Below are 13,324 nucleotides of genomic sequence, written 5' to 3'. Positions count from 1 at the left end.
CCATTACTTTCAATAAAATATGACATACACATGACCCCAAATCCCTCTATCTTCTATTTGTTAAAGGTTTCACCATTTGTAAAGCACTTTGAAATATACTGGCACATTTGATCCTTACCACTCAGTGAGATAGATATGGTAGCCCCTAACCCTATTTGGCAAATAAGAAAACCAGCATTCACATAAATGGTGGTATGCTCCTTAAGTCATGCAGGTGCTGAAAAGCAGAACCAAGAACCCAACTCTCATCTTCTGACCACACCTACCTAATCCAGACTCTTCCTGCTCAATTCCAAGTGGAACCTAGCATGGAATCATTATGGGAGGTTTTTCTTTTGTGTTGTTCTCAATTTTAAAAGAACACTAATGATTTAAATTAAAAAAATATTGGGGTGCCTGGGTGGCTCAGTAGGTTGAGCATCTGACTTCAGCTCAGGTCATGATCTCACGGTTTGTGAGTTCGAGCCCTGCGTCAGGCTCTGTGCTGACAGCTCTGAGCCTGGAGCCTGTTTCAGATTCTGTGTCTCCCTCTCTCTCTGCCCCTCCCCTGCTCATGCTCTGTCTCTCAAAAATAAATAAATTTTAAAAAATAAATTAATTAAAGATAAATAAATACATAATATTAACAATTTAAAATATGATGGCCAAACCCCACACTCATACAATCACATGATTTAAAATCTCATCTACCACATTCACAAAGGGGAGTGAACATTACTTCTCACTGTCAATACATACATCAGAACACTTAAGTAAGCAGTGTCAGGCCCTGCAAACAAGCCCAGAGTGAGATAAGGTACATAGATAAAATGCTGGTTTCTATGATGCACATTATTTGCATAATATTCATATTATTCATATGGGGCTGGGAATTACCACTCTCAAATGAAATATATTGAGTGCCTTTTTAAATTTATCTGGTTTTCAAACATTCTTCTGAATATGTGTCAATTCATAGAAGCCAATTCCTTTCTCAATCTCCCTATACCCTGTCTGATGAGTATCTAATAGTTAGCTTTGTCATTTAAAAAGCAAACAAGAATGTAAGAGCACAAAAAAGATGTCGCAATAAATAGAGTAGACAGACTGTAGTCATAAAGTTAAGTGATTCAATGATACTCTTGAAGCATGGCGCATAAATTGACTCTTGTTTGACATTTCTAGTAAATAATTTTTAGGTAATAAAATTTCTTAGGAGCTTTCTATACCAACAGCCTTCAAACTATTTCCTTTCTATATGTCACTTTTCAACCAAGCTTTCCATCACTTTTGGTTTACAAATGCATTTCTCCTCCATGTATTATTCCTTTCATCTAATACCTTTCTTCATCTCATTTTTAACTAAATTTATTAAGAAAATTTCTGAAAGCATTTTGGCCTGAAACCTAGAATTCAGCACTAGTTCCAACTCAACCAGTAGCAAGGTGAATCCTTTTCTTTGCCCAGGGCATGTTCTGGTTTACCCTTTTAATTTACTGAAGTCAAAAGGCAGCTTTGGGGTATGTTTGGACCTGCCTCATTAGCTATAAGACAGATATAGGGATGATTCCTAAATATCTTATTCCTGCTTCAGAAAATGGCTTCAAATTCCTCTTTTACCTGTCACTAACATCACTAACATTTAGAATTGCCTGAAGCATTGCCCCCCAATGCCCTTCCCTACCCTTTTGCTACTCACCGGCTGCCTTTTGACACCTAGCCAGTTTTTCCAGACCAGGACCCGAAGCTGATGAAACTGGGAAGCCATCCTTCAAACACCAGGAACAAGAGAATTCCTCTCTTTTCCTCCGCCCCACAGAAGAATTGGTACCCTGTCCAACTTGCTGTGTCAATGGGTCAAAGCCTTTTCACGGCATAGCTTTCCTGAGGGCCGGGGTAAGAAACCCACAGTTCTTCTGCTGCTGGATTTTTCCTCTGGGTTAATCCTTGACCAAGGAGCACTCTGCAACCAACTCTTCCTCCGAAACAAGAACCCAGACCAGAACCTGTCAGTGGCTTTGCTTATTTTAAAATAACATCCAGTTACTGCCTGTTGCATGAAGTCTAGACTCAAGAGAGAATGAGTATCATTCAGATAATGCCCCACTGTAAAAAAAAAAAAAAAGCTGAACCCACACCTCCTACTCTCCATGATATTAACTGCCTATCCACACCTTCCAGAAGGTGTCACCTGCACTGGACACGTCATGAGGAATTAGGTGGGACCCTTGCCAGGCCAGTAAGACTTGTCCTACATTCTCTCTCCTTCTTTACTACATAGTGCCTGCTGAAGCAGAGGCAGTACACATAGCATTTTACAGACTCTGGGCCCAATGACTCATAATATTTAAATTGCCATTAAGATGTTTTAACTCAATAAGGCCAGAGCTCAGCTGAAACACTCTGAACCTCTGTGCATAGAGAAAGTCTCAGTCTTTAGCCTAAAGTTATGTTGAATGCTTTGATTTGGAGGGAAGTAACTAAATTGGTTAGGTCTTCCCTTCTGTTACAACATACTAGGTTAAACAAAATGCAGAAAATAAAAGGAAGGCTGTAGGTGGCAAAAATGACATACAACAGATTCCCTCATTTTGGGGATGGGGATTCATGTGGCCCATTACAGGAAAGCCATGTTGTTTTAGGTTTTTACAATTAAAGAAGGCACAGGTTGACCCAGGATATTTCTGAATATATGATATAGCAGAATTCTGAGTTCTAATGCACTTGAATATCCAAATCAGCTAAAGAAATCTATTGTAAATTAGGAGAAAAGAAAAAGGCTTTATGCTTGAATTATTCAAGTGTACTTTCTAATTAAGCAATTTTAATTGTGATTTCAGGACACATATGAAGAAGTCTGGAATAAAGATCTCCAGGAGAAACCTTGCTTAAACACCTTAATGACAACCTATTCCCTATGAAATTCAATGCCTTCACAATCTGACTCCAGCCAAGTTTTCAATAATCTACTATAAATGTTTGACTGCTTGCCAAATACTATAGATTACAGTATGCAAACATACCTCGGCTTTCTGGCCCTTGACTTGCTTACGCTATCTCCTCTACCTGGGATACATTCCTCTCTCTCTCTAAGCTCCTACCTCTCAAAACCATCAAGTTGACATCTTCCATGATGCCTTTTCAGAAATACCCATAGGATATCCTCTCTCCTGCCTTTGAATCCAGCATAGTTCTTTGTTTATATTTCTCTCAAGGACCTTGTATTTATCTTTTCCACTAGACTATAAATTCTTTAAGACCACAGACTATTTTATATCAAAATACTTTAGACATGATTAATACTCAATAATTGCTACTGAATTTAATTGAATATTGAATAGACTATTTGAGCCAAGGCTAGTGAAACTTCTTTGGTCCTCACACCTTTCTATGACTGATCCAGACTCTATTCGCCGGATCAGTAAAATCAATATTTAAGTTCTTCCTTCACACTGGGAGCAAATGCTGGTTCAGCTTCTGGGTCCCCATGCCAACTCTGCAATGTTGATGGCAGCCAGCCTGGGGCTGACTGGAGCCATGCTGGGACCTGCCCATTACCTCAACTTTGGCTCTGTCCCTACTGAGATGAGTCTCTCTAAGCCTAATCCCCATAAGGCAGCCAGTCCTGAATATCTAGAATTTGGCTCTTTATTTATTTATTTTCCTGAACAAGGTTAAAGACAAGGTGTTCTTCAGACACTGAGTGCCTCTGGAATAATATTGTCTCCTCCTTCACCACTCCCGGGATTCAGTGTCCAAGATTCTTCTGGATTTCTCAAGCTTTGCAGATGATTTGAGGTCCTGCGCCCTGCCTTCTTTCTCTGCCATCTGTCATAGCCTACAACTCATTAATGGTTTGGTTCACAAATAGGGATTACTCAGCTGTGAAGTCAAGGTGGTATTTGGGGATGTGACTCTACATGTCAAGGGACATTACAGGCACAGAGTCACTTTATTCAGGCAGATTACTTCAACTTAAAAAGAACTGACTCACCACGTGACTGATGCAGGTAAGAGGTGAGATGAAAAGTATCAAATGGTTTCTCCTAGCAGCTGCTCATCATCTTCCCAGTGTAATCATGGAGTTGTTCTCTTGTTTGTTTAACTTTGGTTAAAGAGTCTCTCTCTCAGGCTGTTCTCTTGCCTGGACACCATCTACTACCTCTAATTTTCTGATGAAGATAACATATTTTATTACAACCCATGACTTCCCAGGAGATTTATCTCTTCAAAGTAATTTAAAAACTATGCATTAAGTGTTTAACATATGTAAGATATTCGTTTATACTGGAAGGCACACGATGTCATAACTCCAAATGTCACACACACTTACTTGGGGACTGAGGTATTCTTTCACAACACATAATTCAAAGTAGTGTTAAGTTAGGATACATAGACCATGAGTTTTCCAAATTTTGTCCCACTCTGAACATCTTTATGTTGGCATCTATATTGGCTATATCTGCTTCTACTATTTTCTTTAAGATTTTCAAATTTAGGGGCGCCTGGGTGGCGCAGTCGGTTAAGCGTCCGACTTCAGCCAGGTCACGATCTCGCGGTCCGTGAGTTCGAGCCCCACGTCAGGCTCTGGGCTGATGGCTCGGAGCCTGGAGCCTGTTTCTGATTCTGTGTCTCCCTCTCTCTCTGCCCCTCCCCCGTTCATGCTCTGTCTCTCTCTGTCCCAAAAATAAATGAAAAAAAAAAAAAAAAAAAAAAGAAACAAGCTTTAAAAAAAAAAAAAAAAAAAAAGATTTTCAAATTTATTTTAAAATATAATTTTGAGAGTGGGAGGGAGGGGTGGGTGGGTGATGGGTATTGAGGAGGGCACCTTTTGGGATGAGCACTGGGTGTGGTATGGAAACCAATTTGACAATAAACTTCATATATTGAAAAAAAAATAAAATAAAATATAATTTTGAAAACATCTTTTAAGACTTCATTGCAGAAAAGGCTTTACCTAACATTAATCTTGGAAGCTATAGTGTATATAAATCAGGAATCATAATCTCTGATCAGAATAGAACTTAAAACAATTATTGGACCAACAAAAAGGAAATGGAAGAGAATGTGGAAGGAGATTAATGATAGCAAAATTTTGTTTTGCACAGAGAAAGATATAGCTTTGCGCCCTACTCCTGATTGTAGATTGAGGTGCTTGGCAGATATTTTAGGAGTTCGCCTTGAGGGAATAAAGAACAATTTAGCAACCAGAAATAAGTTGTACCCAGGACACATAGCTGCTGGAAAATGCTTTTAAAAAGCAAAAAGTAAACTACAAAGCAAATAAACAGAGGCAAATTAGAACAATATAAAATCCATGAATGAATACATTTACTAGTAAGCTGTTGACAGATTTTATTCCTGCCATTGTACTGAGAGGTTAAATTACTCCATTTAACCAGACCAGGGTGATCTGTCCAACTACTCAGTGTTCCAGCGTTTCTGCCACAGGCCAGCAGACCCAGGTTGTCTTGAGCATGACTTTCAAGACTCAGACCATAATATCTGCCTCCGCTCCCTTTCTTTGCTGTTGGCGATTCTACTCCTTGGTGATCAACAGGTATATCCCTTTATCAAGCAAAGAGTCATAACATCCACCAGAACTTAGGTGGTATTTGTTTTTGTGTGCTCACTTCATCAACAGTAAAAACAAAACAAAACAAAAAAATAGCTTTATCATGGAACAGCTTGCACAAAAATTAGCTAATCCCAGGATTCCAGCATTCTGTTTTCCTAAGCTCTAGTAAATTTTAGAGAACAGTTCACATAGTCCAAATTTGACCGAGCCATGCACAGAATTAGTTTTGAGCATGTATGGTTATCCTCCTAAGGTTCATCTCATCTGGGATCACCTCCAGAGTCACTTCGCCTACTGAACCTGGTTAGAATAATGGCTCTGCCAAAGCTGCACAATCATGTAATTGACAGGCACCGTAAGCACTGAAGTGACAGCTCTTGGCAGTCAATCATCATGGAGCACACTCCAGGACAAGGGCAAGAAGGAGTGGGTCCAACCATGAATAGTACACTGATATGGCTGAAACACATTGATTTGTTTTGATAGTATTAAAGATCTAGAGGCACCTGGGTGGCTCAGTCGGTTGAGTGTCTGACTTTGGCTCAGGTCATGCTCTCACGGTTTGTGAGTTCAAGTCCCGTGTCAGTCTCTGTGCTGACAACTCAGAGCCTGGAGCCTGCTTCGGATTCTGTGCCTCGCTCTCTCTCTGCCCCTCCCCTGCTCATGCTCTTTCTCTGTCTCAAAAATAAATAAAAAGTTAAAAAAATTAAAAAAAATAGTATTAAACATCTACATTAATAATAATAATAAATACTAGACTACAAAGCATATATCTATTTAGCTCATCACTGTATAATAGAAATGTAACATAGATCTTGGCCTATAGTCAGTGGTCAATTAATGCTTGTTGAATAACTGAGTAGCAAACATTTGTTAAGCACCTACTGAATCATCATATGAGGCCTACCATACAGAAAGTGGCATTATCCCCATTTATAGAGGAAGAAAGTGACATTCAGAGAGGTGATATAACTTACCTAAATTCACCCTGATAGAAGTGGGGATGGTGGGAACAGCATTTTGGAGGGGCAGGAATCTCAAACCCTACATCAGTATGTTTCATCTTTGTGTCATGCTGCCTCCAATACCGTGTACTGCACTGTGTCAGAGAAGCTCAGAAGGAAAGAAAAGAACTTTAGAGCTTTCCCTGGTTTTCTAGGGGCCTATAAATCACTTGTAGAGACTTACTGAAAATGAAAAATTATTGCCAAAATCAGTGCACAAAGAATTATTGCACCAGGAAGTCAGGAAAAGAAAGTCTGCTCTTTTTAGACTTCTTGGTAGAGCAGCAAAGAAGATCCCAGTGTGGCCCTTGCCAGCTTCATTAGATGCGTCTCCCCCACTCTCAGTCATCCCTGCTGCCATCTGCTGTAATGTCTTGGACAAGGACTATTCACTTTCAGGCTTTGGTCATGCTTCTAACCTCTACCCAAAATGAAATTGTAGTCACTCTTCAACAACTGACTCAAGTGTTGCTTCCTCATCGAAGCCTTTCCCAGCCCTTCTATTCACCACGCCCCCACTGCAGGCTGAATTAATCACCCTTCATCTGTGTTACTATAGACCTTGGTTCATTAACTCCTTATTAGTCTTTGTCATAGTCTTTCTCCTCATCTACGCTCTGAGTCCCTCAAGGACAGAAACACTGAGTTGGGTATTAAGTCTATATCCCTGGAGAATAGTGAGAACTCTGACTGCGCTAGACCTAAGACTGGTTTGAAGATGTAGGAGATAAAGTTTGAAGAGTGAGGGACCTTAATGCTAATGAACAGAGGATGCCATATTGAGGATCTGGAATGGGAAGTTCCTGGCAACTCTTCTAAGGAGACAGAGGGAGATTAAACTGATACTGTGGGAAGATGAAAATGTTAGTGGTTGACACTTGAATCCTCTATTCTGAATGGGAAACAAATGTGGTATTAATGATACAGTGAAAGAACTTAGGAATTTTAATGGCAACCAGATCCATTCTTTCAGTTCTTCACCTCCAAACTGGTTTTTGTCCATCACATCAGAGACAACTCACTTTTCCCACCCCTTTTACTTTAAGGTGCTGTGGGATGGGGGTTCCTGCCTGGCTCAGTTGGTAGAGCAAGTAACTCTTTTTTGTGTGATTTAAAAAAAAATTTTTTTTTTTTTACATTTATTTACTTTGAGAGACAGAGAGAGACAGAGTGTGAGCAGGGGAGGGGCAGAGACAGAGGGAGACACAGAATCCAAGCAGCCTCCAGGCTCTGAGCTGCCAGCACAGAGCCCGACGCGGGGCTTGAACCCACGAACTGTGAGATCATGACCTGAGTCAAAGTTGGACACTTAACCGACTGAACCACCAGGCACCCCATGTAACTCTTGACCTCAGGGTTGTGAGTTCAAGCCCCACGTGAGTTCAAGCACAGGGCTTACTTTAAAAAGGAAAAAAAAAAAAAAGATGCTGTGGGATGCTCATCACATACAGGATCTAATCTTTATAATAAGGATTTAGATATATTTGTTTTGTGTTTGAGTGATTCTTCCTAGGAAGAAGATTAGTGTATGAACTTCTAAATGATTTTAGAATCTCTGCTTTATAGATAAGGAAGCATAAGTCAAGTAGCTTTCCTAGGTCACACACCTAATGAGTGTCAGAACAGTGACTTGAACCCAGGCTTCTGTGTCTGCAAAGCCTGTTCTTCAGTAGGCTCTCCTAAAGCAAGCATGGCAAGTGTGTGCATTTAACCCAGGTAGAAATGTGCAATGAGTTGGGAAATTGAAGCTAACTCATGGCAAAAAATAACAGCATCCTTCCTTTATGAGTAGGGTGGGACTCCGTCAGAGGCTTAAGATAATGAGGCACCTATTGCTAATACCTCATTACCTAAGATCCACCTTACCTGTGATGTAAGGTGGTGATAGTGCTATGAAGCAGGTAGGTGTGAGGAAGGTATCAGATTCAGGATTTTCAGGTGCTTATCAGCACTAAGACACTCCAATGATGATGTGGATAGAAGAACTGTGTCAAGACGCAACTGGTAAATCCTGATCTACAAAACCAGGTAAATCCTGATCTACAAAACATTTCAAGGGGGCTCACAATGAGAGTCACTCGCTCCATGCTAAGTTATAAGGCAGCTTCTCTCTCCAAGATGGTAGAATGATACAGAATGCCCCATCACAAATAATATGGTCTTGTCAGGAGAGCCAATTTGATAAACTGATTATCTTGTTTACTATTGAGCCATGTGACTCTGGGAATTTCAGGGTGATTTATAATCTTACAAAGAATTACTCACCCACTCACACAGGATGGGTAATAATTTGCTTGGTTAGACTGGTAAAGTATGTTGAATTAATTAATTTTACTACACGTGTTGCTATAATCTTGCAGGGATTAAGAAATCAGAAATTGTTGGTCCTTTTTGGGTCAACCTATTAAAACTTAAGGAAAAATCTGAGGTAGAGTATTAAGAGAAATCAGTCCTCTCTTTGAAGAGGAAGTTTTAATCAATTCTCCACTTTAGAGGAAAAAGTGAACCTGAAAAATACTACTGTTTTCTTCTTCACAACTTACATCTTTCTCCCCTCCTAAAACCTAAAGCAGCTTATAAGACAAATATATGTTTTTATCTAGTATCACTTATTTCTTTACTGCAACAAACCAATTTCAGCATGTGTTTTAGTCTTTGGTGACTTAACTGTTCCCTGAGAAATTTTTAAAAGAATATTACAAATAATAAAGGTTTTTATATTCATGTTGCAGTATGCATTCTCTTGAATACAACAGAAACTATGTTAGAAATTTACATTTTTCTTGAATAAGCCAGAATATTATCATTCCTAGAATTTTAAAATTCTAAACCTTTGGTATAGGGAAAAACAAATCACCCAGTTATCTGTCCTCTCAATCTTGAGCAACACACAATTTTTCTATATATTCTCTATGTGTGTCACTTCTAAATTCATTTGAAAGAATGGGGCTGGGGAACAAGGGACTGGTCAATGACTTCATTTCAAATCAATAGTAAAATATTTTAGGTCAAAATTCTGATGATTCAAATACCAACTGACCAGAGTACAAAGAATGAAGGTCTTTGTTTCTGTGTCCCTTTATATGCCTTCCTTTAATAGCATTTTCCTTTCATCGACCTTCACAAGCAATATTTAGTTTGACATTTTTTAAATTTTTATCTTTTATTTGTTTTGTTTTGTTTTGTTTTTTGAGAGAGAAAAAGAGGGAAAATGTGTGAGAGCAGGAGAGTGGCAGAGGGAGAAGGTGAGAGAATCTTAAGTAGGCTCACAACCATGAGATCATGACGTGAACCAAAACCAGGAATCAGACACTTAACCAAATGGGCCACCCAGACACCCTGATAGTACGACTTTGAACAAAAGAATATGTTTTTTTAAATAGGATGGAATAAATTAAAAAATCCATACTCAATATCCATTTTACATGTGTTTATGGAGCAAAAATATATGCCTATATATATGCTTTTTTTTTACAAACATGTAGCTACAGATATAAAGCATACGCATAAGTATGTAAAGAACCATTCACAAAAATTCAGCCTTTATATGAGCATACATGGATTGTAAATGTGAAGAAAATGGTATATAATAAAAATGAAACATCTGGCCCTCCAGATATGCATTTTAATGAGTGCTTTAATGATAGCATGTGACAAATGGGGCATATGGCCATATCAGTAAAGTCTTGCTACAGAGAACTGGACAGATCTTTTGAAACAAATTTTGTAGCATATAGATACATTCATAGTATTTTTCTAAACACACAAATTTAAAACCATTTTATTTGATTTTTTTAAATGTTTATTTATTTATTTTGAGAGAGAGAGAGTGCAGGCATGCAGGGGAGGGGCAGAGAGAGAGGGAGAGAGAGAATCCCAAGCAGGCTCTGCGCTGTCAGTACAGAGCCCAATGCGAAGCTCGAACTCACAAAACATGAGATCATGACCTGAGCCAAAATCAAGAGTCTGATGATTAACCAACTAAGCCACCCAGGTGCTCCTAAAACCATTTCAAATTAAGTAACTGCACATTCACTATTTGTTTTATGAAGTTCATACACTAATCTTCTTCCTGGGAGGAATCACTCAAATGAAACACAAAACAAATATATCAAATAAGAATGTGAATGACTGTAACAAAGCTAATCTTGCCCATTCTGCTCCTACTCAGGCTTTCTTTCTGTATCATGGAATTGTTTTGAAAACTGGTTGTGATCTAGATATAAGCTATAATAAAGAAGAAATTTGTTCAAAACTCTCCGAGAGGCTTGCACAAACTTTCCCACCACTAAAGCTCTTATGGGAAACATAATCCCATTCTCACCTACAGCTTGACCCTCAAATCTTCAACCTTCTTTCAATAAAAAAAGTTCATTGCTTAGAGCAAACAACAAGCTATGAAATGGAGTTCTGTTGATGTACTGGTTCTGCAGATTCAGGAGGTCACTGGCAAGATGCCATTTTGATATAGCAACTTCATTCCCTAAACTAGGGGCTGTGTGAGAAATGTCAAATCATAATGGAAGAGAAGGCACTGACTTACTGCAAGGGGAGAGAACACGACAAGAGCTGATTTAAGGAAGACCTGTTTTGACTAACAGGGATGCAGAATGTTTTGGGGGGAAGAGCAGAGGGAATCTAGTGAGAGGATGACTGTTGAGGCCATTCTGCCACTTCCCCATGAGATCAATTTCTGAGGCTCAAATGCTCTACTTAGAAAGTGGGGTAGGGGTGCCTGGGTGGCTCAGTCGGTTGAGCGGCTGACTTCGGCTCAGGTCATGATCTCACGGTTCGTGAGTTCGAGCCCCGCATCGGGCTCTGGGCTGATGGCTCAGAGCCTGGAGCCTGTTTCCGATTCTGTGTCTCCCTCTCTCTCTGCCCCTCCCCCGTTCATGCTCTGTCTCTCTCTGTCCCAAAAATAAATAAACGTTGAAAAAAAAATTAAAAAAAAAAAAAAAAAAAAAAAGAAAGTGGGGTTATAGTCCACAGATTTATTGGGGAATTAAAGGACCAAACAAATGTAAATAACCTATATGTTAGCTAAGGCCTCTCTGCCCCCCAGATCATATACCTACACATGTGGCTTGAGTTAACCCTCCATACAACCCAGAAGAAACTTCAGCCCATTAATGGTGTCTATAGGAAAACAAAAACAAAAATGCATACCAAGTATTTGGTGACTTTAGTGCCCTTATTTTTATCCTTAGTGGGGCCACAAGTTGTAGAATATGTGAACCCTCAATCTCACTGACTTTTCCTCTTTTCTCTCACCTTCCCATCTCCTTATTCTCTTCATTCCATTATTCCTTCTCCCATTCTGGGACCATGAAATGTCTCTCCTTCATGAGTAATTTTGCCTCCTTCTCTGAAGCTTAGGTACCTCCTGACTCTAGAGAGATGTATTTACCCCAAAGCTTATCAGTCACTGGAATAAGGGCTGTACTCTCTCCATAAGAATCTCTGGTAGCAGCTCCCAAAGGAGTAAAATTTCACCGACTCCTTATAGTTAATTACTATTATTGTTGGCTAAAATAAAGCTTGATCACTTGGAACCTCCAGAACAATGACAAGCAGGGAAGATAATGAGATTAATTTCACAGCAATTATTTCACACTCAAAGCAATGTTCAGTTACATATCAGAGCCTATGAAATACTGTCACTTTCTATTTTTCCTACACCCAAAGAAGTCTGAGTAGAAGTGCAGACCCCTCTGTCATCTGTGACATGCTCTCAGGACCTTAGCCATTCTTTCTGAAGATTTCACATTTTGGGGCTTTCACGTTTATGATACTCTGAAAAATTAAAGTAAGTCTCCTCTGCTTCATCTAGATGGAATGCCTTATGAACAATGAAGTGGGGTAATAGTCAAGTGATCAAGTGTCAAGTGATCTGTGATAGAAATGTTCAACCTTTTAGTGAACTGATAAACTTATCTACATCCTCTCCTAATATGAATATAACAATTGTTACATATCTACTATTGTAACTCAAACTTGAAAGAACTGTTAAATCTCTTTACAAGTTATAAAAGTAATACTTTCCTATAGCAATATTTCATAGCTATAATTTGTCAGATTTTTATGTATATTTCTATGTACATTTAAATTTTTATTTGACATTAACATGACATGGTGAAGCAAATACTATAATTGTAGTGGGTCAGTGAGGAAAAAAAGAGGTAGAGTTAATACAGAAATTATACATTCACAGTAGTATCAAACAAATGCATACACATGTTTTAGGAAACCTCACAATTTCAGCAGAAGGAAATCAGCACTAAATGACTTGTTAATGGCATTTAAAAAACTATTTAAACATAAATTGAAATTTCTCAGTTATACTTCAAATTGAGAGAAGATTGGCCTTTGTAAGGTTCTGGGTAAATATAAAAGTCTGAAGTAGCAAAGTAATTAATGCCATTATACATGACTTACATGAATATGCATTTCCTACATTTAGAATACACTGACTATAGTGACTCTTCTTTGTAGGTTAGAACAATCCATTTAAGTAACCAAAAATATGAGGTAACCATGCACAATGAACCCCTATGATTAAAGGGATGGACAAAAATGAGATCATGAGCAACATGGAGAAATGCTGGGAACAAACACTTTGGGTCCTGAGATAGTCTAGACATGTTACTTGGCTAGGCTAAGTCCCCAGTTATCTAACCAAAACCTAATCTAGGTGTTGCTGGAAGGTATTTCATAAATGTGATTAAAGTCCATAATCAGCTCACTTTAAGTAAGAGACATTACC

The 13,324-nt window shown here is 38.8% G+C and overlaps 1 protein-coding gene across 1 annotated transcript in view; it reads right to left on the bottom strand.

Moving 5' to 3' along the window:
* Nucleotides 1-1,747, bottom strand: part of ABCA12 (ATP binding cassette subfamily A member 12) — a 176,646-nt gene extending 174,899 nt beyond the window's left edge. The window contains exon 1 of the mRNA XM_047871551.1: nt 1,679-1,747. Within this exon, the coding sequence (XP_047727507.1) occupies nt 1,679-1,747 (69 nt within the window). The remainder of the gene's footprint in view (nt 1-1,678) is intronic.
* Nucleotides 1,748-13,324: the final 11,577 nt, after the last annotated feature.

The sequence above is a fragment of the Prionailurus viverrinus genome, chromosome C1 (genome assembly GCF_022837055.1).
Source record: "Prionailurus viverrinus isolate Anna chromosome C1, UM_Priviv_1.0, whole genome shotgun sequence".
Taxonomy (NCBI): domain Eukaryota; kingdom Metazoa; phylum Chordata; class Mammalia; order Carnivora; family Felidae; genus Prionailurus; species Prionailurus viverrinus.
This window is presented reverse-complemented; position numbering and strand designations above follow the sequence as displayed.